The sequence below is a fragment of the Drosophila pseudoobscura genome, chromosome X (genome assembly GCF_009870125.1).
Source record: "Drosophila pseudoobscura strain MV-25-SWS-2005 chromosome X, UCI_Dpse_MV25, whole genome shotgun sequence".
Lineage (NCBI taxonomy): Eukaryota > Metazoa > Arthropoda > Insecta > Diptera > Drosophilidae > Drosophila > Drosophila pseudoobscura.
This window is the reverse complement of record NC_046683.1, coordinates 12,310,815-12,337,694: the sequence shown is the minus strand read 5'-3', so window position 1 is coordinate 12,337,694 and position 26,880 is coordinate 12,310,815. Positions and strand designations below refer to the sequence as shown.

Genomic DNA, 26,880 nt, shown 5'->3' with positions numbered 1-26,880 from the left:
CAATAATACTTTTTATTAGCTTCGAATGCGGAAGGTTATCGATGATTGTATTGAAATTAAGTGTACCAAAAATGATCTACAGAATATTTTGAACGCTAAGGTAACCCAACCATTTGAGACTTTGGCACTGCTTTGGGACATTCCAGGAGTAATATGAGAAAGAATTTTCATATAATACATAACGTCTCACTGGGAGAGAGCGAGAGCGAGGAATGGTGCTCCCTCTAACCGCTTAGGAGTACCAGGGCCACAGTCCATTACCGATTCAGGATAACCTATTCGCCGATCACCCTGTTTTTCTCTGTCCCCAAGGCTTATTTGAATAAGGTGAGGCAGTCATTCGCGCTCAAACTTTTGCTTTTCCAGCTGATCGTTCCAGGGCTCCTCTTACCCGGGTCTTGCCTTTGTGCCGTGTCGTCGATCTCATTCGCAAATTATCTTTGTTTTTGCGAAATTGTAATTGTTCTTTCCATCCACAATTCCAGCGACAATTCCAATATAAAAAACCACCAACAACAGCAACAATAAGAGCTTTTGTTGCTGTAACCGTTAATGGCTTTTCTGTTTACTTTTTACTCGTCCCCGAAAGCGGGGCGTGTTCTCTTTTTATTGTGCTGAATACCCTGTAGTGCTAGAAAGGTATGCCCTCATTCAGCATCAGCTTCAACAGTGGAGAGAATTCCACAGAAATCTGCTGTCGGGATGAGGATCTCTCTCTGACACTTTCTTTTCGGAGAAAATTGGAGATACAGTTCTTTTATTATATGATCATTAATTATCCTATTTAGATATGATCCAATTAAATCAAACTGTAAAGGAAGCCAAAGCCAATCGGAATGTTTTGCGTCGCGGCACACGTTCCTCAACATGAAGATATCCGATTCTTAGTCTCCATCTATGAAGAAAAGGAAAGACGATCTTAGTCAATGTTAGAAGTTTAGTAGTTTTACAAGTACAGGCTTTCTGGCTCAGTTTGAGTCAAAAACTAAGCCCAATTCCACGGAGAAATACGATCCAAAAGGTTCTTTTTATTCCACTTTCACTGTACCATCAAAGTACAGGCATAATGGGTATCTTTTGGTCGTATTCCTCGACATTTATACGCCTTTGATACGTACTTGTTTCTGGTCGGTGTCCCAGTAGCAATCCATTGAACTATGCTGAGACTCTGAGACCCATTCTGAATCCGATTCTGGGCCGTTTGTGTGGGTTTCTGTCATTAAATAGTTTGCGTTTTTATTGTTTGTTGGGTTTTTTGGTTTTTGTTTTTATGCTTTGTGTTTCTTAACAATAAAACATGGGAATAACAAATGAAACGCACAAAAAAACAGCGCCAGGCCGCAACAAAAAAACTCTTCAATTATCAGTTTTTGTGGTCGCTGAATGAGCCCCCCTCCAGCCATCTCAGCAGCTATGCTACAGGGTAGCAGATGCTGAGTCTGGACTCAAAAGTTGATGGTCCATGAGTCGATCAGAATACGGAGTGTATGTGCATACACTCAGAGAAAATTGGCATGGTAAAAGAAAAACACAAGCATATTTTTTAAATAAAATATTCGGTTTTTAAACAGAAACAGGGGTATATTAAATATAATTTCACATTAAAATAAATTCACTACATAAATAAATAATTAATTAAGTAAACAAATATATTTCATTAAATTAAAAAATTAATTTAAATTTAAATTAATTTAAATAAATTTCATATAAATCATTAAAAGACTATGAAAGAATTTTGGGATATAGCGAAATGAAGGAGGATTGAGCTGAGCCCTTAACTATTGCGTATCGTGCGGAAGCGCCCCTCGGCTGGTTGAACGCTGGCGCTGGATCAAGCTAAAGGGTAGCTGAAATAGGTCTGAATATAAATTAATAAATATATGTCTATTAAAGTGGGCTATTTGGTGCCGAATATACGCCTAAAGATGAGTAGAGATACATCTGCAATGACTTGCGATATAAAAGAGCTCTACAGTAAGGCTATCCAGGGTATCTTTCCGTTCATTCACTTTAGAAGCGTCTTACAATGGCTGAAATTGTAAATCCCTCCGAGCAAGTGCCTCATTACGTGGTATGCGGTATGCGGAGAGGTCATGTGAACCATTTGGAGGCAATTGCACAAGTGCAAGGGACAGAGTAGTCAACAATGGAACCTCCACAGCGGCTACAGATACCCACGAACACCTGAGCAACCATTAAGGTGCCCAACCATCCAACCACCTATCCAACCATCCATCCATCCAGCATCAAGACGGGCCGTCGTTCCAGGTCAAGCTCCAGCATCCAGTTTGATGCTAATGGAATTTTAACGTCATCCCCATCCAACCACCATCCACTCCATCATCCACCACTCCACCAACCGAGAGCCACCGAAAGCACCCATTCTTCTGCCCAGAAATAATGCGAACGTGTGGCGCATGTTGCTAATGTGTCCCTTATTAGCGGACGTAGACATTCCCATCCCTCATCCGCCGTCCACCAATCCCATCCCCCAAGTCGTTCGGACTCGACTCCCGACGCTAAGCCTCCTCCCGTACAGCTCGTACAAGGGGGGGCTAGGCTAATCCACTGGAAACATCATTTTGAGCACCTGTTTAATTGCGTTAATCACCCAGAGCAAACGTTATTGCCATCGCCATCAGATGCGGCAATGATTATGACGGCAGTCCGCGGGGTCCTGGAGCATTTTGAACTTTCGACCTCGCCTCAGACCCCGCCCCCTCCCGCACGGGCCGTTTAATGTTAATCTTTATGGACATTTACAGGAAACAGTTGGCTACAAGTACATATCTGTGTTACGTTAGGCTAACGGCCCTTAATGCCCTTTAACTATCCCGAAGGGGTCCTACCTTTCAAGACTTCTCCAATTTTAGAGGTACACTCTTGGGAGTCTAGGTTTTTGTAGGGAAAATCATCCGATATCCGATAAAATCAGGCAGAATTTTCACATTCTAGTCGAGCGATAGAGGCAAAGCAAGGCCAAGGTAAACAAGTTCAATTTGAATTGTGAGCACTAAATATTAGTAATTTAAATGCTTAAATGTTGATAAGTGCCGTCTTTGTGTAATATGCCTGTCGTATATGCTTGGATTCATACCCGATACTCAGTCAGTTTACTACCTCGCTCCACTCCGCCAGACGGCGCACACTGCACGAGGAAGAGTGTGTGTGAACAAGAAGTGAGTAACCATTGGAAATTGATTTGGCCTGGAAAGAGGGCCTACAAATAAAAGCCACAAGATCTGAAATGAAGAGCGAAACTTCGGACCGCGGCCCATACTAGAAAACCGTCCTTTGGTTTCGCCAGAAACACCTTTAGATAGATGTAAGATAATCATGTATCCATGTACGTTTGACATACATTTTTCCGGACATTCGACACCAGCTCCGATTCTTACTTCAGTACATTTCGAACGTTCCCTCTCGTCTGAGCTCCTGTGAACGTTCCGGTGCCTGAACTGAAATCTACGACTGGAACTCCTTTGTGGATACGGGGGCCGACTTCAAGATGCACTTCAAGCTACTATTGTTGGGCGACTCTGGCGTGGGCAAGACCAGCCTGCTGCAGCGCTTCATGGGCGGACGGTTCACGGCCCAGTACCACAGCTCCGTGGGCGTGGAGTTGGGGATGCACTACATTGAGGTGGCCGGCGAGGTTGTGCAGCTGCTCATCTGGGATGCCTCCGGGGAGAAGCGCTTCCGTCCGCTGTTGCCCACCTACTACCGGGAGGTGCACGGCATTCTGCTGGTCTACGACGCCACAAATCCATCCAGCTTCAAGAGCTTGCTGAGCTGGCTGGACGAGATCGAAACGTTCGGCAAGCAGGACGTGAGCATTGTCCTCGTGGGCAACAAGTGCGAAGATCTGGAGAACCGCAAGATCAGCCAATTGGAGGGAGTAACCTTTGCCGACGGCAAGGGACTCGCCTTCTGTGAGGCCTCCGCCAGAAGCGGCGTCAATGTGGACCAAATCTTTGCCACTCTGTCGCTGAAGATACACGAAATCTACAAGGCCCAATGCCCTGACACCTACACGGTACACCTGGAGCCAGGCCAGGACTCTGGCAGTATCCGCCTGGGTGGTTCGGCGGCGCCAAAGAACACCAACGGCGGTTGCTGTTGGTGAAAGCCCAATCAAATTTCCTTGCTTTGCGTTGCTTGTATTTTCCACTACACATCGTTTTCCTGCATCCCATTAAATTCGAATTACAGTTGATCCTGCGCTTAGCGCCAGCGCAGGACAATCATCCCTTCAATCACACATCATAAGGCCATTGTCCTAGCTCCCAATTTGTGGGGGGCTTACTTTGATGTCCTCGTGGATGCCCATAAAAGTGGCGGCAGGGCGGTGGGAAAACTATCATTAAACGAACAGCAACTATTTCGAACTATTTTATTACCATAATCAGAGTTAGGGTGTCCCAAAAAGATGGGGCAGGGTGACTATCAAAAATTGTTGTTAGTTCCTATAGCTAGGGTGTGCAAAAAACAATTGTTTATAAACAACAGAAAAAAAAAAAAAAAATACAGAATTCAAAAAAAAAAATTTCTTTAGAAATACATAAATAATTAACTAAAATATATATAAGAGTATTCTTTCGAAAAATGAAATTGAATTCAAATGGTCTTGTTTATAGCCTACTCCTTAATTACTCAATTTATATATATGTATACATGATTATTCGATGGTTTGTACAGCAAAGCTTTGTTATTGCTCGTTTTTTGAAATTTTTGGATATAAACTATATAAATATCTGATGCAGTTTGAGCTTAAAGTAAAGATAACGCTTTAAATCTTTTTACAGATAATCAAGGTTTTTTAAAGTACACCATAGGCGGATTATGGTCGGAGATGGATGGATCTTATAACTAAATATTACTTTTGATAACTTATAGAATTCATAGAAAATAGAACTCATAGATACATTGCTATCCATCGAAGATGGATGTACGATCATCTTATAAACAAATATTACTTTCGATAACTCATAGAAAATAGAACTCATAGATACATTGCTATCCATCGGAGATGGATGTACGAACATCTTATAAACAAACATTAATTTCGATAACTTATAGAATTCATAGAAAATAGAACTCATAGATACACACGATCATCTTATAAACAAACATTAATTTCGATAACTTTTAGAATTCATAGAAAATAGAACTCATAGATACATTCCTATCATTCGAAGATGGATGTACGAACATCTCTAAACAAATATTACTTTCGATAACTTTTAGAATTCATAGAAAATAGAACTGATAGATGCATTGCTATCCATCGGAGATGGAAGTACGAACATCTTATAAACAAACATTACTTTTGATAACTTATAGAATTCATAGAAAATAGAACTCATAGATGCATTGCTATCCATCGAAGATGGATGTACGATCATCTTATAAACAAACATTAATTTCGATAACTTATAGAATTCATAGAAAATAGAACTCATAGATACACACGATCATCTTATAAACAAACATTAATTTCGATAACTTTTAGAATTCATAGAAAATAGAACTCATAGATACATTCCTATCATTCGAAGATGGATGTACGAACATCTTATAAACAAATATTACTTTCGATAACTTTTAGAATTCATAGAAAATAGAACTCATAGATGCATTGGCTATCATTCGAAGATGGATGTACGAACATCTTATAAACAAACATTAATTTCGATAACTTTTAGAATTCATAGAAAATAGAACTCATAGATACACACGATCATCTTATAAACAAACATTAATTTCGATAACTTTTAGAATTCATAAAAAATAGAACTCATAGATACATTCCTATCATTCGAAGATGGATGTACGAACATCTTATAAACAAACATTAGTTTCGATAACTTTTAGAATTCATAGAAAATAGAACTCATAGATGCATTGCTATCCATCGGAGATGGAAGTACGAACATCTTATAAACAAACATTACTTTTGATAACTTATAGAATTCATAGAAAATAGAACTCATAGATACACACGATCATCTTATAAACAAACATTAATTTCGATAAATTTTAGAATTCATAGAAAATAGAACTCATAGATGCATTGCTATCCATCGAAGATGGATGTACGATCATCTTATAAACAAACATTAATTTCGATAACTTTTAGAATTCATAAAAAATAGAACTCATAGATACATTCCTATCATTCGAAGATGGATGTACGAACATCTAATAAACCAACATTACTTTCGATAACTTTTAGAATTCATAGAAAATAGAACTCATAGATACAGTGCTATAAATAACCAAAAATTATATGGAAACGATGGTAAACGGTGTAACTGTGGCTATCTCTCTCTCTCTCTCTCTCTGTAGCAATAACTTAAACAAGATGAATCTTTTTTTTGGTGGATTCTCTTCTGGCTTTCGCCTCTTTCGATGCCTGCGCGTGTTTGGCAAACATAGTGGACAGCTTTTGTATCAGCTTTTCCTGGCTTTCAGGACTGAAATTGGCAACGGCATAGGACCAGTTCTTGAGCGTCAGACGGGGACTGCAGTTGCTTAGTGAGATTTCGGGCATGAAGTTTTTCGTCAACTCCTCGTCCATGGGGGGTGGTTCGGCCAGTGTCTGGTTGAGCTGCTGGGGCGTTCGCACCAACAGCTGGCCGGCACTGACGGGCTGTGTCTCTGGCATCACCTCCTTGTAGATCTCATTCATGTGGCGATAATAGTTCTGCCCCATCTGGCACTGCTTCTCTGGATCAGTGATTTTCAGGATAAGCGATTCGCGTAGCGCGTGCTGCATGCTCAAGCGGCAATCAGTCACTGCAAAGGTTGAAGGGGGGGAGGGCGGATGTAGTATATGTAGTTTGACATTTTGTGGGGTCTCAGTTGCGTTTACATACCTGTGGCATTCAGTTCTGTGGAGACTTGCATCCAGGCAGTGCGCTTCTCGAAGGTGCTGACTCGGCGGTAGGTGTTGGGATATCGCCGCAGAGTACTGGTCACCTCAAAGCCTGATATCATCGGCAGGTTTCGCTCCGTTGTACGTTTCAGTTTTGGGGAAGCATGGAATGCCGTGGCCAACTGCCGCTGCCCATTGATTTGAACATCAGGCATTGTCGTGTCGTCAAATCCTTTGGGAGCTTCAAAAGTCGGACGGGTACGAAGAGGCGACTGAGGTGAACCAGGAGCCGTAGCGGAGGCTGGAGATGGAGCTCTCAGTTTACCCGTCAGCAAACGCTTGGCCTCTTCGGTGTCCCAGGGCAATGTTTCCCAGTCAATGCGCACCTGACTGCCCGAAAACTTGGTCTGCGAGCGCTGTGCTACCATCTTTTCATAAATACTGCAACTCTTCACCTCCTCCCTGATCTTGTTGTGGATTATATAGTAGTACGGCTCCAGCGGATGATAGCGCACATTCACAAGGAATCTGAGCTGATCGAAAGTCTTCCACCACAGGCGTGGCCATGGATTCACAATGCCTATCTCCAGGTCGTCCATGTAGCTGCGAAAGGCATACTTGAATGTGGACCAGACTTCCTGATGATTGACTGAAGGGCACAAATATGTTATTTTCCTCAAAGAATAGAGAGGGGCACAGAAAATCCCACTTACTCTTGGGAAACCTTGTCTTGGCCACCCGCCATACATCGTCGCGCTCCTCTTGGGTGCAGTCGGGTGGCGGTTGAGGCGTCTCGCCGGGCCGCGGCCTACGCATGTCCCAGTACAGATGCTCGTACATGCGGAAGTGCATCATGAGTAGGGGCAGCTGGTCCTTGACCTTACTCCATTCATTCTTGCGGGCAACCTCTTCGAATTTTCTGAATAGGCGATTGGATTTCTCCCAATTCTTGTGGGAGCTCTTGTGGGGGCCCATCAGTTCCGGCATGGGCGCGATCGCCGGGAACAGGCTGATGTTTTCGCTCAGGAATTTCCAAAGGGCGCGACAGGCATCGGCTGGAAAAATTATAAATGAAAAGTGCCGTGAGTGCATGGACTCAAAGGTCAAAAGGTCAAAAGGTATACCTGGCATGTAGAATTTCCTGGCCACACTGCCCCAAAATTCGGATTTCCTGTTCGCCAACTTCGGATGGCTGCTGTGCAGGATCGGTATTCCCATCACCTCTCGAATGAGTGAGCCGACACGCGCCATATTCATCGTGTAGCGGGTGGTCAGGGCCCCGCCATAGATACGCAGCAAGTGGCCAACTACCGAATCCTCCTCAAAATCCACTTTAATGTTGCTAATGATCTGCATTTGCAGGCGGGTGTTTGCTATTGCCGGCAATTGCACATCACTCGACTCCGATGCGGATTCCGATTCGTTTTCGCTCGCCGAGGATTGGCTGCCAATACTATCGATGCTGCTGCTGCCATTGTCACTGGTCGACGGTCGCTTTCTTTTCAAGGCTCCGCTTGAAGCTGCTGCTTCTTTTTTTGGACTAGTCGATGTCGCCGCTGTCAGGGTACCTGTACTTTTTCCATTTTTTGGTGGACCGGCAACATCAGCCGGATTTGTTAATGGCAAGCTAATTGCAGCAGCAGGAGGAGAAGCAGTAGCAGGAGACGCAGGAGACGCAGGAGGAGAATCATCAGCAGGAGCAGGAGCAGCGGAAGCAGGAGCAGGAGCAGGAGCAGCGGAAGCAGGAGCAGGAGCAGCGGAAGCAGGAGTAGCGGAAGCAGGAGCAGGTCCAGATCGTATCCCATATCCGGGTGCTTGAGACGGCATCGGCAGACTGCGACAAACCACAAGTACTTTGGACCCTGGACTCCCATCCTGTACAGCCTGTACAGTCCTTGGTGGCATCTTAACCGACGGAATGGACACCTTCGTTTTCGAGACGTTCACGCACTTCAAGCCATCCTTCCCGGTGCTTGGGGGGCAGGAAGTGCTCACTGAACTTGTGGCTGTGGCTATAGAGGCTGTGGCCATTGTGGTGGTGCTGGTGCTGGTGGTGGTGATGGGGCTGCTGCTGCTGCTACTGCTGCTGACTGAGCTGATGCTTAGGTTTGTAGGGGTTTTAGTGGTGGTGATGGTGATGGTGCTGCTGCTGCTGTTGCTGCTGCTGCTGCTGCTGCTGCTGCTGCTGCTACTGGAGCCAATGGTTTGGGTGGGATTCTGAAAAACGGCTTTTACAGCAGCGGACGGATAGACAATAGCCAGCGGCATACGTGGTGCTGGCTTTTCTGTTTTTTGTGTATCGTCCGTCATACTGTCCAGCAGGGCCACAGTGGCCATGGGCGATCGCGTATTCGGATCGCGGCCAATGTTCTTCTTCTGGCCCTCGCGGTTTACGGCGCGCTCCACAACCGTCCTGTATATCGAGGTGATGGTACTCTCGAAGAACCATTTATCCTGCAGCTTATAGCCGGCCAGCCGCATCTCAACCAGTTCGCTGTGAAAGGAGCGCAACACCAGCCAGGTGACCTCACAGCGTTGGGGTGTGGTGTTCACTTGGGTAGCGACCTTCTGCCAGAGCTCGTGATATGCCAAAGGCTTTGCCTTGTGGTGCAGATGCTCATCGGTGAGCTGGACCAGCTCTGGATTGCTCTTCACCATATTGATCAGAGACATCACACTGCGAAACTGTTCGATGGGATCGTGCCAGGCAGTTGCCAGGTACTGAGAAGTCTTGTAAACCGAATCTTTCATCTGGGGCATGTGCGGTATTAAGAAAATCATCAATTTCATCAGCTCGGAGGCAGCATCAGGACCCTGGTTCACCTCCCACTCGTAGCGCGTCTGCAGCACGAGCCAGGATTTCATCAGTTTGGTGGCCTTTTCCCGCAGCTCATTGGATATGGCGCCCCAGATGAGGCCGCGATGGCGGTAATCGTTGTAGCTGGAATTGGCCGTATCGTACAGTTGGGGATAGGCCTTTACGGCACGGATTAGCTGACGTATATCGCGCGTTATCCGGAAACTGTCCCCGTCCAGATCCAAATCGATAATGGCCACTGGCTGTGTGGTATACACCGGCAAAACGGGGTACTCTGTCTCTGGAGCGCTGACAGACTTCGCTACGCTCTGCTCCCGCTGCAACGAATCGCTGGCCACGTGCGGGTACAGGAACAGCATCTCCTCCTCGTGCAACATAAAGGGGCGCCTGCCGGGCGGACGACGCTGGACAATTTTCCGCTTATAGTTGTACATGTCACGCTTATGGCACTGGAATTTGAAGCGCAGCTCGGTCCACATATCAACGCAGTCTTCCACCTCCATGGATAGGCGTCTGGCAATGCTACGCCACACTTTATTCTTGAATTCCCTGTCCTGGAAGCGCGGACTCTTGCTATCATAGAGGACTCGTCGTTTGCGCACCGCCTTGATCAGCTGTCGCTGCTCCAAAAATCTGTCTAGTGGTTTTCTGCTATCTTTGGGGCTACTAGTGTCACAAGTGGTAGCGGTGTCCCTGGACGAGGTACCAGCTGCCGTGGCTGTCGCGTTAGTGGTGGGGTCGATGGTAACTTCCACGAAGCTGCCATCTGGACTCGAGTCGAGACTCATCACAGAGTCATACCCCGTCAGATTGGCAAATTCGTATCCTGCAAGAGACGGAAAAGTGGCTTTAATAGCTGCTTGCTAACTAACCGTTTTCATTACGTTTACCGTCCATACTGAGAATATTATCCTGTTCCTCTTCCGGTTTCAAATCGATGCGATCGTTTGTCCCAAGCACTGGCTGGTTCATCGCTCCTCGCGTCCGACGCTTGGGAATAGCCGCGGATCCCTTCGGCATTTTAACCCGAATCCGTCCCGATGGCGCATTGGCAGTCGCTGTCAAGGGTATGGTCCAAAGACGGAGACGTGTTTTGGCAGCAGCATTTCAACACTAACTAAATCTCTTTCTAAAAAGTGTATAGTCGGTCAGAATTTAATTCATTATTTTGATCTAAGCGAATTTCCATCAACGGAACAAAAATCGTCCATCGCTAGCATTTAAATTTTTCGCTTGGGGCATGCACAGCAGAACAATATATATATATCGATATATGTACATAAATTAATCGACATGCTACTTATTCAAGCGGTCTGGCAGCACCGCCTGGCAGAAAAACATCTGCTTCAGTCACCTGCTTCTGCGCTACATTTCAATGCAAGGCAGTGACAACAGACAAAAATGGTGTAGGAAAATCATGAAGTGTGAGCGAGAGAAATATATGTATGCTTTAGCCAGTCCCAACAAATACAATTATTTCAAGAGAGATGGATTAATTAGTTGAATCGAAATTCCATTGATTAAAAACTAAACCAAGTTCGATTTTTTTTGTATCTATTTTAGTCGATCTGGGTGGCAGCGCAGCAGCAGAGAAACGATATTATTGGAATCAGCTGTTCCTGTTGGTGACCCAACACACCACAAGCGTTAGCACAAATCTATCGTTGTTGCGAACTTGATTTCTGGTCAAGGTCTCAAAAAGCTTGGGCCAGAAATTGAAAAACCGGACAAATCATATCGGTATAAGCAAAAAATCCAGAATGTATTAAGGTAAAGGGGCATACTAGTTTTACTCTTAAAGCTTCGATCGTATCAGGGATGATGCAGGGACACAGCTAGTAATTCGGAAAAATTGTATCTAAAAGGGGAACAATTTATAATCTCTGCCGCATCGCTGCTCCCAGCTCAACTGGAAAGAAATACTGATGCATATGTTTCTCTAGTTCTCACTGCATGATTTACCGATAAGGCTGCTACTGTTCTTTCAGCTAGTAAGTTAGCAAAGTCTAATGAGAGAAGGGCATTAAAACCGGATCCAACCTTGGACCGGATTCTTGGGACCTTTGCGTTTTCGGACTGAAAGTTAATTCTTTTCTGCAGCTCGACAAAGACTGTGTATATTGTTGTTGAATTCTGGGACGGACTTAACATTGTCCAAAGCATCGACGAACAACGGAGTCGTGGTTGCTTTAGTACACCCGTTACTCGAAAAGTATAGGGATATATTAGATTTGTTGGAAAAGTGGATGTGTGTAACGTCCAGAAGGAATCGTTTCCGACCCTATAAAACATATATATTCTTGATCAGCATAAGAAAACCGAGTCGAGAAAAGTAAAAACGCAGAATCATAGAGAATGACCATATCTACCAGATTGACGAGTCTGGATCAGATCGGATCATTATTATAGCCAGACGGAACAAATTAAATTGCAGTGCCGACTCCACCCCCTTCCACGTGCTCAATCATTTCTCTCTTTCTTATTCACACTCACGCTCTTCTAAAAAGGGTGGTGTTGGCGTGAGAATTGAAAAAAAGGCAAATACAAAAAAAAAAAAAAGAGTGGGAGTGCTGCTGCGACCGCAACTCTACATTTATACCCGATACATAGTCAGCATGGCTCTCTTCCGCCAGACGGCGCTTTGACGACACGACAAAGAGTGCGTGCGAGAGAGACAGAAAATCAGTCAGAACGTTTAATCGGTCGCTGCGTAGCCACTGCAAATTGATTTGTCCCTTTTGGTTACAATAGCAATGAGAATGTGGTCATTCTCTACGATTGTGAATTATTAATTTTCTCAGTATCTTCAAAATTGTAGATGCCACAGATTTTCGTCTTTTGCGGGGGCAGAAGGGGGTGGGGCGAAATTTTATAATACACTTGTGCTGGTTCGATATCACAGGAGTGGGTATACCAAATTCAGTTACTCTAGTTTTTATAGTCTCTGAGATCTAGGCGCTCACTTTTAGCGATAGGCAAAGCCGACCATGAAACTTGTGTGTAAGAAAGAGACAGAGCGAGAAAATGAAATTGTGTTCTTCATTCTGGCTTTAATAATGATACGGGCAGGTCCAGACTCTGCAGTCTAGAAGAAATAGTCATTCTCTACGATTCTGCGTTTTTGGTTTTCTCGTATCTTTAAAATTGTGGAAGCCACAGATTTTCTTCAAAAATTTCTTTCAGAATTTCGTTGCTCTAGCTCTTGTAGCCTTTGAAAACTAGGCGCTAGGGACGGACAGACGGAAGGACAAAAATGGCTCTATCGACTCGGCAATTGATGCTGATCAAGAATATATATACTTTATGGGGTCGGAACGCTTCCTTCTTGACGTTACACGCATCCACTTTATACTTTCCCGTTTTTTATTAATCAGCCCTTTCTTCATCTTTCTTTTTCCGGCAAGATGCATGCCGTAGTCCTAGTATAAAGTGCCTATTTATGTTTGGGACTAAACTAGTAGTGTTGAGCACTAATGCGATTTAGTATGCGAAACCGCATGGAAATCAAAAACAGCTGATGGACATCCATGTTTATATGCATGTGTGTGTGTACGTACACATGTACGTTCGCCATTTGTTAAATCGCAAAAGGGAAAGGAAAATAAACGAAACTCTTGACACATACGTACGTATGTAACTAATATTCAATACTTGGAAGGTGTAGGTCTAAGAGATGTGCGACAAAAAACCATAAGTATAGATAGGCCGTGTAGGATCGGTTGGAAATGTCAAATGGGCTGGGCCTGCATATGCGTGTATGTTCTGTTTATAAGCACTTACATTATTAATGAGCCAGCGAATATCTTTTCTGGTAACCACAAGATAGCCCGAACAAAAGAAAATATAACTTAGTTTTAACTGAACGAGAGCAATATTGTAAAATTGAGCTCGAGGTAAACGACGCGTCTCCTGATGCACACAACTACAATATTAAACAGCTGTTTTCGTCAACAGTCTAGTCTGGCAATCTTTCCGATTCATTTTTACCAATTTCGTACACTTAATCGTTCAAGTGTTGGAAAATATCGACTTGGATCTGTCACCTAATTTTATTTCAACGAAATCATGCGAAATTGGTCCTCTTTACACTTTTCTTTCACGTCTTACAACCAGTCTGTAGATTAAAGTCAAGAAATTAGTTAATCTAAGCGATAGTCGTTTCGTTTGTGGATATCGCCACTAACCATACAGTATACTGTATGGTTAGTGATATCGCCTTTTTGAATTTCCTAACGCGTTTGCTAGCAAAATGGCAGCCTTAAAAAAACATAGAACGCATCAAACGCTTTGAAATGCTTTTTGGTGATGAAGAGTTGGAGAAAAAGTTGATTGGGTGAAGTGAGGTGTCTTGTTTTAAAATGGGTTTTCTTTTTGAGTCAAAAGTCAGATATTCGCAAAAACCATATTTTTCTAGTGATGTGGCAGCCCATACATAATTAATTTGTTGAATCCGATAGTATTTATAGTTAATTATTAGTGGATTCAATTCAATGAAATATAAGAGTAATCTCTTAGCTGCTTATGAAAATTGTATATTTTTTTCGCTCTCTATATGATTTGTAGTTTTCCTTTGAATGAATAAAAATGTATTATCTTTCCCGCGATGTGGCAGCTCCTCCAAAAACAGCTGTTTTTTCATCGCTTCTATTTCTGTTCCTCCTATTTTCATAACGCGCTTTAAAAGAACACAGCTCAGGATAAATGAATAGAAGCCATTAATTTTTGTAGAATCATGTGGACAAGCGTCAATTGCCTTTGGCGTAGTGTAGGGCGCCAGGCACCACGACTCCTGTACCGTAACATACGCACATCCGTGGTTTTGCCGGCGAAAATCTTCGCGGACAAGGAGAATCAGTTCGCCCACAGCATTCTGGCAGAGTCTCTGAAACCCTATCATATCCTAAGGCCCACCGACATCCCCTTGCAGGAGGCCACCACGGATGGCTATCTGGAGCCGAACAGGAACCTCAGTCCCGACGCTCTGCACGCGAACTTCCTGGCCCTCGTCCAGCATTGTGCGGGGACGGACACGCAGATCAGTGAACCACAGTTCGATGCGTTCGCCCGCATATACTGCGAGCAGATGCACCATCTGTCCGATGACCAGCTGCTGGACACACTGCGGGCCTTGGGCCAGCTGCCGACACCTGAATCGACCAAGACAAGAAACTACATGGAGTTGTGGAACACACTGGATATTGAGTGCTGTCGAAGGATCGAGCGTTGGCCCACCGGGCAGCTGCTGCTGGTGAGTGATGCCTGGTACCAGCTTGGTCTGGCCAGGATCGGGGAGTACGTGTGGCTGGCCCTCAAGAAACTGGGCCGCAAGGTGCGAAAGCTGCCGCCGGAGCAGCTGGTCCAGTCCATGTTCCTCTGCAATCTGCTGCGGCGCCCCGTCTTCGAGATGTTCGACTTTGAGATGAATCTGGCCCGCTGTATCGATCAGATGACGCTCCAGGAGCTGGGCGTCATGGCCATGGGCTTCTTTAAGACCCAGACGCAGATTCGGAATCCCGAGCTGATCGACCAGCTCTTCGCTAGACTAACCAGAGAGCTGGACACCGTGGAGGACATCACCCTGGTGTCCCTGTTAAAAGTTCTGCGCTACAGCAGCAAGCTGCCGCAGGTGGAGCCGCTGATCCGGCTGCTTCGCGCCCTGGAGCCGCAGGTGGAGCGCGTCTCTCTGCTGGCCTGCCTCCACATGGCTCTGCTCGGCTGCGAGCTGCAGACCTGCGATGACCGGCTCATCGAACGCATCCTCCAGCGTTTCGAGAAGGAGCTGGACCAGGCCCGCCTCAAGGACATGGAGCGCATAGGCCTGGTCATGGCCCTGTTCAACCTGGAGAGTGAGTCCGGTGTGGAGAGGCGCCTGGCCGAGCGGCTGCCCGATCTGATGCGCCAACGCCTGGACGAGATCATGCGGTACCCACGCTGCTTCAGCAACTGTCTCCAGTTCCTCACCATGCGGGGTGTCCACGATGTGGAGCTGCTCGGAGTGGCCCTCGAGCCACGTTTTCTTCAACATGCCTACCGCGGCGCCCTTCCCGGTCGGGAGTACTTCCACCTGGATGGATGTGCCCGCCTGCTGGGCGGAGATGTTTACAAGGGCTCCCTACTCACCGAAAAGCAACTCCAGCAGATGGGCAAGCTCTACACGCAGTACATACCAGATCGGGAGGGACGCTTTAAGCTGAACAAGACCGATCGCATTCTGGTGGACATCCGGGACGCGGCTTCCGACCTCTACCGGCACCTCAGCTTCAAGCACATCCTGCCCCAGTACGAGCGCTGTGATCTGGTCCTCTGCTATGACCGCCGTCAGCAGCGTGCACTCCCCATCGCTGCGGACTGTCCGCAGGACTACAGCGGTGTGATCCTCACCAGGCGACATCTGCTCGGCGCTGACAGGGAGCACGATGAGCATCTGGCCACCGTGATCGTGGTGGTTGCCGGATGGAACAATGTGATACGGGACAAGGACCGGCATACGGGACAGCTGGCGATGAAGCTGAAACAGCTCAAGCAATTGGGCCACCAGCCGGTGGTGGTGAGTGGCTCTAACATAAGTTCCAAAAAGTCCCTACAAAGCAGCCATACAGATACGGGGATTCTACAGAATTACGGATTTAGTCTTCATAATCCGATGCAAGGCCAACAGGTGGCCATAACTGGGCAAACATGACCGAATATTACAAAAAATCGCACCCCTAAGCACTGCAAGCCCCGCAGAAAAAAGTGCAGTGCAGTCACTCGTTCCCTGACAGGACATGGGTATCCTATGGGTAGCGCCTACAATGATTTTTACCTTAGCCGTAGCTATGAGGAAGAGGAGAAGACGGTGGAGCTGTCTGTTCTGGGCTTACCCTTGATCCTGACCTTCCCATCGATCCCCCTCTCCCCTCTACCTATCGCTAACTTAGGATCTTAAGTGAAGATTATATTTCTGCTGTGAACAACATATATTTTGATGTATCTGTTGCACATCTTTGGTCCAATCGAATTGATCTTATATATTCTATATATGTACATGTTCTTCCATCAATCCTTAATCTACATATACCATATAATACCCATTGGCTTTCCGTAGATCTATTGGCACGAATGGCGTGAACTGGAGACATCCGCGGATCGTCAGGACTTCCTCAAGCGTCGTCTACGCCAGGCGGCCAGAATCTAAGACCAGGAGCAGATTGGCAACCCATACAGCAGAAAATCAACATCGATTGCAACAGCATGGATATATAGTCAGTCATATGATATCTGAATAATGTACACAGACAGGCCACTAATATCTAAAAATTATCTAACTAAACAAAACAAAAAAATATGCGTGACAGAGTAATGGCAGAGTTGTTGAATGATGACGACGACGACGACGACGAAGACCGCCCGCGGCCCCACGCGTCACTAGAGGGTGCCATGTAGCGCACGCTTGGTGTACTCGTAGACGACGAAGAGCGTGGCCGTGGCCGGTATGGTGCGGAGAACGGAGGGCAGCAGGCCGCGATAGAGTGCGAGGACGCCCTCGCGTTGTACAATCTCACGACCGACGGTGTACATGCTGGCGTTGAGGTTCTTCACCTGGATGCGGCTCTTGATCACGTCGGCGGGAAACGTGGAGGTCCACAGGCAGACGCCGCCAATGGCCCCGGCCACCATAGTGCGCAATGGTCCGATCTCGTCCTTGGTTTGATTGTTCCTGCAGAGATGCAAAAATTAATGATGGTTACTGGTTGCCGGTATCGTTTCGCTGGTCTCTTACCTGCGCAGAAATTCTCTGGTGCCCTCGTAGCTGCCAAAGAAGAAGAAATAGCCGGGCATCTCACGCATGAATGTCGAGCTCAAGCCGCGATAGAAGCCGCGCAAGCCTGTGTGCGCGCGTGGAGGAGATTAAAACCAATTAATGGATTGTGCGTGGAAAATAACTGATGCAATGGGAGACTGGCAGCAGAGAGGGAAAGGAAAGAGATTGGCACGTGAGAAGGCCATTGTGTTCGTTCACTATTTGTGGAAATTACTACGTTACATGGCCGCGATAAGGACGGAGCATCAATCAACAGTCAAACCGAATCGTTGCATGCGTCCCCCCGCCCCAAAATCCCTCTATTGATCTGTCAGCTGCCAGCAGGAAGGGAGAACGGATGATTCAGTAACTTTCCACTTGACAACTGATTGGGGCGCGGCGGTGCGCTCTCAACTATTTGTATTATCCACAAACTTCCCCTATCTTCCTCTCGCTCGCTCTTGTGCTACGTCATTATGCGTGGCATGTTCCCCCTGTTGCCCCGACCCCGCCAACGAGGCTGAGAATATTCTTATCAAATATCAAGTAATTCATAATTCGCTGTATACAAAAGCTGCGTAGTAAATATTATTCGTTCTTTCGCCTTTCCTTTTTGTTTAAGAAAAATTATTAAGAAAACAACAAACAACCCATTCAGCTTCGATTAGATCGAAGCGATATGGAAGCTTTAATCTACCATTAATATACTATAATAAGATTCTAAAAATTGTACAGAGAAGGGCTTTCGCCTCCAGATTTATAGATTTAATTCCGAAGACAGGTCGGTTGGAGGGTTAAGGAGTTTTTGAGCAGCTTTCACTACCATTCTATCCGTTTTGTAATCATTTTATGAGATGTGTACGTCATCTGAGAAGCTATTTTATATATGTTTTGGAAACATTGTGTCTCCATTTGGAAAAACTCTCTTAAAGGCGGAAATATAACTTTTTGGATACAGTGTGCTCTTGTGCCCCAAATGGAATTACTAGCATTATTTTTAGAGGAATTTCAAATATTCCGAATGTGAAGAAAACTTTTGAAAAACAAACCGCCAAAGAGATTTGTCTGGCAACGCCAGAGCGATCGCGTCGAGCCATGTGGAGGGGAGTGTCGTGTCGGGTTTCTTGTCCATATCGGACATCACATTGCGATGCGATAATTCTGAATTATGGAGAGGAATTGCTTGATTGCTGAAAAGCCACGCTAAGATAATCTAATCGGGGGAACTGAACTCGAGTGTCGCCGCGGGACAACAGCAACAGCAAAAAGACGTGTGGCTATACGTGGGGGCTGGCCCCAGCACTCACCTTCCGTGCGCCAGATGTACCGCGTGAGGGACCAGGGCGTACGCATATCTTGCGGATGACTGGGCTCAATATAGTGCTTCATTTCGCGCAGGGCCTGGAGCTTGCATTTGATCAGCTCCGTGGGGCAGAGGGTAAGCGTGGAGAAGCAGGCGGCCAGGGAGCCGGCACAGGCATTTTGGGTGGTCGTCAGCTGGCTGGTTGTCTCCTTGTTGACCATGAAAGCGACAAACTTCTGGCATCCTCCGTAGGCGGCAAAGAGCACCGAATTCTCGGCCACATTGGCCACCACGGCGGGCAGGGAGCCCGCATAGAGGCCCCGGAATATACCATCCTTTCGATACGTGCTCACGAAACAGTCGAACATTCCTTTGTAGGCCTCCGGGAAGGTCTGCAGCTTCACCTTGACAGTGTCCAGCGGCTGCGAGACGTACACCTGTGCGGCCCCGCCTAAGAGATCAAGAGGAGTTGATATTGGCCCCATGGTGTCGGCAGCGCCGTGTGTATACGCACCCAAAGAGCCCGCCAGGAAGTCGATGAGCCCCTCCACAAAGTTGATGTTGTTCCCGGTTCCGCCTCCATGCATGTCGAGGCGCCGTACGAGTCTTAGGAATTTGCCGAATATGAATAGGAGGCCGTCACGCACGGCTTCGAGCGTCGAGAGTGGACTGAGCTTCCGGACGCCGCCGCGTCGCTGCGATTCACGACGCTCGTTCTCGCTCTGCTGGCTCTCCTCCTCGGCCTCGGCCTCCAGCACCGCCTGCTCGTATGCCTCGAGCAGTTCATCGGGAGCCCCTATCAGCACGGAGCTGCCCACTCGGCTGGAGCCGACTCGTGGCCGTGTCAGCGTTGACGCTAGGTGCTCATCATCGTTCTTGGGAGCAGGCTTTGGCTCTCGCGGTGCTTGTCTCTTCAGGAATTTCTCTTCGGGTGTCGGGGGTAGGAGCGGTGTTGATGGCTCCGCTGAGTCTTCTCTCTTACCCATTTGCCTTGACCCCCTGCCCGCGTACAATGTTTCGGGCTGTGGTTTCTCTTCGGGTCTTGTGCTCTTCTTGTCTGCCATGACAGTGCTTTTAGTCTGCTGCTGGATGTTGCTTTCTTCTCTCTTTATTGCTGTTTACTGAAATTCGTCATCATCAAACGATCGGCTGCTCTTCCGAACGTTGTCGCTCGTGTCCGGTCTGTGGCTGTTAGTGTTGGTGTTGGTGTTGTGTTGGTCTGTTGCTTATTCTCTTTGTCTGTTATTGAACGCGCTCTGATAACTTCGAGCTTTCTGTTATGTCTTCTTTTCCAGCGATAGCTGTTTTGTTCGCTCTTTCAGCGGTATTTGTTATGTCTGCTTCTTCAGAGGTAGCTGTTATTTTCGCGTTTCCAGCGGTAGCTGTTATATCTGCTTTTACAGCGTGGGCTGTTATGGCGGCGTTTACAGTGGGGACTGTTATGCCCGCTTTTACAGCGGAGGCTGTTATATCTTCGTTTACAGTGGGATCTGTTATGTCGGCTTTTACACAGGGAGCTGCTATGTCCGCGTTTCCAGTGGTGACTGCTATGTTAGCTGTTTCTATTTCTGTTACTTCCACTGTTCCAGGCACTGTTAACTCCAACGTTTCAGGCGTCACTGTTGGTCGCTGTGTCTCAGCAAATTGTTCAAAATTCTTAGATGTTTCCAATCGACTTATTTCAGCTGCTACTAAGTTCGAGTTTTTAAACAAATTTACAACTAGTGTCGTGGGCAAGGGGATACTACTATCGGGCACTGGAAGTGGGGCTTGCTCTGCTTCAATACTCCCGAGCCGTAATGCGTTGGTTAGCTTAGCTTTAGCACAACCTTCCGACGAATCAATTGGATGCTTTGGATACTGGCCAACTGAAGCGTTCAGGTAGCGGTTCAGTAGCGAATTCGATGCTTTTGTAGCTTCTGCTTCTGCGTCTGCTTCTGCTTCAGTTATGTTCTGTTCTGCTTCGGGCGCAGGAGCTTGTTGATCAAAATGGCTTGCAGCTAATTTCAATGACGCTAGTTGGGCGCTGCCACACGGACTTGAGTGGGTTGTGCTGTCGGTTACGGGTGCTAGGGGCTGCTCTTCTGGTGCCACAATACTCCTGAACCGTAGGGCGGTGGTTCGCTTAGCTTTAGCACAACCTTCCGACCAATCAATTGGATGCTTTGGATACTGATCAACTGATGCGTTCAGGTAGCGGTTCAGTAGCGAATTCGATGCTTTTGTAGCTTCTGCTTCTGCTTCAGTCAACTGTTCCTCGGCCTCGGCCGCAGGAGCTTGTCGATCGAATGTGCTTGCAGTCAATTGAAATGGCTGTATGGGCTCGTTGCCAGACGCTGTGCTGGCCTTTTTGTCATATGGAGGGGTGCACAATGGATTCAGGGTTCGCAGCAGTGGCCGCGGGGCACGAGGTCCTGGCTTGGGTGCGGCTGGTGGCCGACGAAAAATCTTAGCGATATTGGAACGTACCTTTTTCGATACTAAACCAGTCACAATCGCCGTCACGCCCACAATGCCCACTAGGCCCACAACGCCCTCTGTTAGTGTGTCTTCGCGTGTGTGTCTTTCGTTGGGATCCCAAACTTTCTGCTTTCGATTGTACTCGTACTCGTAATCCTTACTCATTTTTGGGAACCGAAAATTTTGTTTTGAAATAATATGCACGCTAATATTTGTATGTGTCTGCTACGATGCTAAAAAGGTGTCTAGAAAAACTGTCTTCTGTCAGAATACAATTGTTATCGATTGAAATGCCTTTCAATGTACGTTTTTTGTTGTTTTTTTATTATTAATAATCGATAATTTGATTACGCCATATGTATATATATGTCTGTGTGTATATATATATATATATATCATTTCGATCAGCGTTTTTAGTGTGTGTGTGTTTTTGTGTGGGTGTGTCTGTCTGTGTGTGTGGATATACAATTCTTGCATTAATATTATTATCATTGTTTTTGGGTTTTTTTCTTGTTTTTTTGGTATGTGTTTTGTATATCGTTTCAGTTTTTTTAATATTTTGTTGGTTTATGTTTTTTTCGGTTTTTTGTTCTTTTGCCTTATCGCATTCTGCGGCTTATATAAATTTAATAATTTACATGAAATTATAACATATTTACTCGCTATACCATACCATTTAGTACATTTATTATTATTATTATTATTATTATATATATATATATGTTTGTATATATAGCCATGTAGCCCCCATTGTCTGACTAGAATCGCTGAAACGCCATTATCCACAATATTTATAATATAATAGTAAAAAAAACAATAACAAAAAAAAAATAGAGAGACACACACACTCGTTAGGTTTTCGAGACGCCAATTGCGATCTTCGAGCACATGCCATTGAGTGTGGGATGATGCTTGAGCTAGGTTCCTGATCGGTCATGTATCGGTATGTCTATACACTATCCATATATATATATATATTCATTCGCTGAGTTTGCAGGGCATAATGAGGGTAATAAAGGTCCTCTTGCCGAATCTAGAGAGGAGAAACTCTGCCCACACTTTGTACTCGTTAATACGCTTTACTTTACTCGTTTGTCATGGTGTAAAAATATTATTCATTATCGTTATTATTACTATTATTATTTAGCATGTTTAGCACTTTTATCGTCTTTTTCTTTTGTCATCTTTTCTTTTTGTTCCTATACAAACTCAGCATGAAATTTGCTTTTAAAAAAATTCTCACTGCAGGTTTCCCTTTCATATGGTTTCCATTCGCTTTTTCCATTTTCGATTTATGTTTACCATACATACTATATTTATATATATTTATAATATTTATTTTATGCTTCCTATACAACTATACATATTTGTGGGTGTGTTTGTGTGTGTGTTAAAATCAGATAGGGGAAACACACACAATTCTAAACAGATCTAAACACTTAAAAAGATTGGCACACTTTGAAATCGGAGCTCGAACGGATGATGGGCATGGTGTTCTTCGGAGGAGAATATGGAATATATGGAGGAACTAAAGTTATTGTTGCGCTTCAAATTGAACTACGTGAAATGGAGCTCCCACTCCCACTCCCGCTTCCGCTTCCGCTCCTACAGATCCCTTCTAGGTATTGCACTCTTGTCACGGCCCCAGGATATAGTCATAGTCTACCCGCCCCCTCCGTCACGTCTTTAGTAGTAGGCGGGGAACGGGTGATAGTTAGACGGATTCGAGGCATGATGATTGGCCGACGGCAGCACAGGCGGCGGTCGTACGCCCGGATGGTAGTTGCTCGATGCCACCTGGTGGTAGGCCCCAAAGCTGCGGGCCATGTGCCGATTCTGGGCCACTGCCGCCGCCGACTCGCCCAGGAGGCGGGACTGGTCTGCTGTGCCCAGCAGGCGATTGTTCTGTTCCATCAGCAGATGGGCGGTGGGGTCGACCAGCAGGCGGTGCTGGTCGGCGGCATTTGAGGCGGCCAGAATTCGGTGCTGCTCCACCGTAGAGAGCAGGCGGTGATGCTCGAGACTGTCGCGGCTCTGGTGCTGCATCTGCGAGGAGAGGAACGACCGATTGTTGCCCACGGCCATGTTGGCCGTGTTCGGTGTGAGGTCCAGCGAGGCCATTCGCAGCATGTCGTGATGCGGATGGTTGTAGGGCAGCTGTGGCGGCGACGACACCACATAGTTGGCCGTGCGGCTCAGGTCCACGGAGGTGGTCTGGTCGTGCTCCTGCTCGCCCAGCTGCTCGCTCAGCATGTTGTGCATGGCCGCCGCCGACTGGTGTTGCTGCATGGCCAGCTGGCTGCCGTGTCCGTGCTCCTGCTGGTGCACCACCGATGCACCCGTTGCCTGCTGTGCCTGCGCCTGGGCTTGCGCCTGCTGGCTCTGCTCCCTGTCCGACAGAATGTCGTAGATGTGGTGATGGTAGCGACTGCTTGGCAGCTGGAAGTTGTGGTGATAGTTGCTCGACGCATTCGATCTCGAGCTCATGTCCAGGCCCTGCAGATCGGACAGATCGTTGGCCGCACTCGCCGCCGCGGCAGCAGCCGCCGCTGCACTCGCCGCATTGCTGTTGCTGCTCTGGCGATACTCCGCCGGCGAGTCGAGCTCCTGGCTGTTGTACTTCAGGTTGCTGGCCATGCTCTCGTACTTGGAGTACATGAGATCAATCTGCGACTGGGGGAACTTCATGCGCATATCCTGGCCCGCGCTGCTGGAAATAACAAACAGAATGAACGTTCCATTGGCGGTAAAAGTAGCGAGTAAAAAGTAACGAGTAACGAGGGAAAAATGCAATGAAAAATAAGAGTTGGTGAAGCGATAAATGCTGACATACAAAAATGTTCTGTACCTGTTCTGCGGCATGATGCTGTTCTCCTCGTCGCTGGACATTTGATTGTGACGCGAGAGGTTGTGCCGCTGGCGTTGCTCGTGCTGGTCCTGCTCCTGCACCGCCCGCTTGTGGCGCATCATGTCCCCGTTGAAGTTGTAGCGCGGAATGCTCGGGGAGGAGGCCGGCGAGATGAGCTCGTGCTCCGGATATGTGCTGCCCACGCTCGACGCATTTCGTCGCTGTGGCTGCAGGGCAGGCAGCGGGGACGAGGCTGACATGCTGTTGGCCCCACCGCCGGCTCCACCGCCACCACCGCCTCCGCCAGCACTGGAGCTGCCCGCTGGCGTGCTATTGGACCCTGGACCACCAGCACCATTCCCAGAGCCGAACATGCCACCGTAGTCCCGGCCCGGAGAGATGGGCGGCGGCGATGGCGGCGTGCGATGGTGCGACGAAGAGAAGCCATCGGAGTCGGGATGCTGCGGTCGAGGTGTGCTGCCCGCATCCACGTACACATCGTTCTGGTTCTGGTTGCTCTGCGGATTGGTTGGCGTCGAGGCGCTGGGCGAGATGTTGCAGACTCCCTGGAACATCGGAGTTGAATTCTGAATTATGGAGAGGAATTGCTTGATTGCTGAAAAGCCACGCTAAGATAATCTAATCGGGGGAACTGAACTCGAGTGTCGCCGCGGGACAACAGCAACAGCAAAAAGACGTGTGGCTATACGTGGGGGCTGGCCCCAGCACTCACCTTCCGTGCGCCAGATGTACCGCGTGAGGGACCAGGGCGTACGCATATCTTGCGGATGACTGGGCTCAATATAGTGCTTCATTTCGCGCAGGGCCTGGAGCTTGCATTTGATCAGCTCCGTGGGGCAGAGGGTAAGCGTGGAGAAGCAGGCGGCCAGGGAGCCGGCACAGGCATTTTGGGTGGTCGTCAGCTGGCTGGTTGTCTCCTTGTTGACCATGAAAGCGACAAACTTCTGGCATCCTCCGTAGGCGGCAAAGAGCACCGAATTCTCGGCCACATTGGCCACCACGGCGGGCAGGGAGCCCGCATAGAGGCCCCGGAATATACCATCCTTTCGATACGTGCTCACGAAACAGTCGAACATTCCTTTGTAGGCCTCCGGGAAGGTCTGCAGCTTCACCTTGACAGTGTCCAGCGGCTGCGAGACGTACACCTGTGCGGCCCCGCCTAAGAGATCAAGAGGAGTTGATATTGGCCCCATGGTGTCGGCAGCGCCGTGTGTATACGCACCCAAAGAGCCCGCCAGGAAGTCGATGAGCCCCTCCACAAAGTTGATGTTGTTCCCGGTTCCGCCTCCATGCATGTCGAGGCGCCGTACGAGTCTTAGGAATTTGCCGAATATGAATAGGAGGCCGTCACGCACGGCTTCGAGCGTCGAGAGTGGACTGAGCTTCCGGACGCCGCCGCGTCGCTGCGATTCACGACGCTCGTTCTCGCTCTGCTGGCTCTCCTCCTCGGCCTCGGCCTCCAGCACCGCCTGCTCGTATGCCTCGAGCAGTTCATCGGGAGCCCCTATCAGCACGGAGCTGCCCACTCGGCTGGAGCCGACTCGTGGCCGTGTCAGCGTTGACGCTAGGTGCTCATCATCGTTCTTGGGAGCAGGCTTTGGCTCTCGCGGTGCTTGTCTCTTCAGGAATTTCTCTTCGGGTGTCGGGGGTAGGAGCGGTGTTGATGGCTCCGTTGAGTCTTCTCTCTTACCCATTTGCCTTGACCCCCTGCCCGCGTACAATGTTTCGGGCTGTGGTTTCTCTTCGGGTCTTGTGCTCTTCTTGTCTGCCATGACAGTGCTCTTAGTCTGCTGCTGGATGTTGCTTTCTTCTCTCTTTATTGCTGTTTACTGAAATTCGTCATCATCAAACGATCGGCTGCTCTTCCGAACGTTGTCGCTCGTGTCCGGTCTGTGGCTGTTGGTGTTAGTGTTGGTGTTGTGTTGGTCTGTTGCTTATTCTCTTTGTCTGTTATTGAACGCGCTCTGATAACTTCGAGCTTTCTGTTATGTCTTCTTTTCCAGCGATAGCTGTTTTGTTCGCTTTTTCAGCGGTATTTGTTATGTCTGCTTCTTCAGAGGTAGCTGTTATTTTCGCGTTTCCAGCGGCCGTTGATATATCTGCTTTTACAGCGGACGCTGTTATGGCGGCCTTTACAGTGGGGACTGTTATGCCCGCTTTTACAGCGGAGGCTGTTATATCTTCGTTTACAGTGGGATCTGTTATGTCGGCTTTTACACAGGGAGCTGATATGTCCGCGTTTCCAGTGGTGACTGCTATGTTAGCTGTTTCTATTTCTGTTACTTCCACTGTTCCAGGCACTGTTAACTCCAACGTTTCAGGCGTCACTGTTAGTCGCTGTGTCTCAGCAAATTGTTCCAAATTCTTAGATGTTTCCAATCGACTTATTTCAGCTTGTGTCGTGGGCAAGGGGATACTACTATCGGGCACTGGAAGTGGGGCTTGCTCTGCTTCAATACTCCTGAACCGTAGGGCGGTGGTTAGCTTAGCTTTAGCACAACCTTCCGACGAATCAATTGGATGCTTTGGATACTGGCCAACTGAAGCGTTCAGGTAGCGGTTCAGTAGCGAATTCGATGCTTTTGTAGCTTCTGCTTCTGCTTCTGCTTCAGTTATGTTCTGTTCTGCTTCGGGCGCAGGAGCTTGTTGATCAAAATGGCTTGCAGCTAATTTCAATGACGCTAGTTGGGCGCTGCCACACGGACTTGAGTGGGTTGTGCTGTCGGTTACGGGTGCTAGGGGCTGGTCTTCTGGTGCCACAATACTCCTG

General features: G+C 47.3%; 5 protein-coding genes across 7 annotated transcripts; 2 read left to right on the top strand and 3 right to left on the bottom strand.

Moving 5' to 3' along the window:
* Positions 1-3,386: 3,386 nt before the first annotated feature.
* Positions 3,387-4,261, top strand: Rab9D (RAS oncogene family member Rab9D). The gene has a single exon (XM_002134135.3). It carries the CDS (start codon positions 3,509-3,511, stop codon positions 4,124-4,126), a length of 618 nt encoding a protein of 205 aa, XP_002134171.2. The 5' UTR covers positions 3,387-3,508; the 3' UTR covers positions 4,127-4,261.
* A 1,641-nt stretch (positions 4,262-5,902) lies between these two features.
* On the bottom strand, positions 5,903-13,672 carry Hmr (Hybrid male rescue). 2 transcript variants are annotated; one of them, XM_033382601.1, is made up of 6 exons: positions 13,476-13,672; positions 10,586-10,824; positions 8,002-10,521; positions 7,591-7,932; positions 6,879-7,526; positions 5,903-6,798 (listed from the first exon to the last, which is right to left on the bottom strand). In XM_033382601.1, the coding sequence occupies exons 2-6, from the start codon at positions 10,713-10,715 to the stop codon at positions 6,356-6,358; spliced, it is 4,083 nt and encodes a 1,360-aa protein (XP_033238492.1). In that variant the 5' UTR covers positions 10,716-10,824; positions 13,476-13,672; the 3' UTR covers positions 5,903-6,355. The 2 variants fall into 2 exon arrangements, with proteins under 2 accessions (XP_033238492.1, XP_001354863.3); XM_001354827.4 differs by lacking the exon at positions 13,476-13,672 and having other exon boundaries at positions 10,586-10,959.
* A 624-nt stretch (positions 13,673-14,296) lies between these two features.
* LOC4814695 (FAST kinase domain-containing protein 5, mitochondrial) lies at positions 14,297-17,022 on the top strand. Its single transcript, XM_001354828.4, has 2 exons — positions 14,297-16,242; positions 16,783-17,022. The coding sequence occupies exons 1-2, from the start codon at positions 14,428-14,430 to the stop codon at positions 16,870-16,872; spliced, it is 1,905 nt and encodes a 634-aa protein (XP_001354864.2). The 5' UTR covers positions 14,297-14,427; the 3' UTR covers positions 16,873-17,022.
* LOC4814512 (mitochondrial ornithine transporter 1) lies at positions 16,919-19,862 on the bottom strand. The gene is made up of 4 exons (XM_001354829.4): positions 19,296-19,862; positions 18,786-19,232; positions 17,458-17,563; positions 16,919-17,394 (listed from the first exon to the last, which is right to left on the bottom strand). The coding sequence occupies exons 1-4, from the start codon at positions 19,843-19,845 to the stop codon at positions 17,103-17,105; spliced, it is 1,395 nt and encodes a 464-aa protein (XP_001354865.3). The 5' UTR covers positions 19,846-19,862; the 3' UTR covers positions 16,919-17,102.
* A 2,086-nt stretch (positions 19,863-21,948) lies between these two features.
* LOC117184412 (putative uncharacterized protein DDB_G0277255) lies at positions 21,949-25,916 on the bottom strand. 2 transcript variants are annotated; one of them, XM_033381618.1, is made up of 4 exons: positions 25,333-25,916; positions 24,823-25,269; positions 24,090-24,705; positions 21,949-23,951 (listed from the first exon to the last, which is right to left on the bottom strand). In XM_033381618.1, the coding sequence occupies exons 1-4, from the start codon at positions 25,880-25,882 to the stop codon at positions 22,928-22,930; spliced, it is 2,637 nt and encodes an 878-aa protein (XP_033237509.1). In that variant the 5' UTR covers positions 25,883-25,916; the 3' UTR covers positions 21,949-22,927. The 2 variants fall into 2 exon arrangements, with proteins under 2 accessions (XP_033237509.1, XP_033237511.1); XM_033381620.1 differs by lacking the exon at positions 25,333-25,916 and having other exon boundaries at positions 24,090-24,676; positions 24,823-24,964.
* Positions 25,917-26,880: the final 964 nt, after the last annotated feature.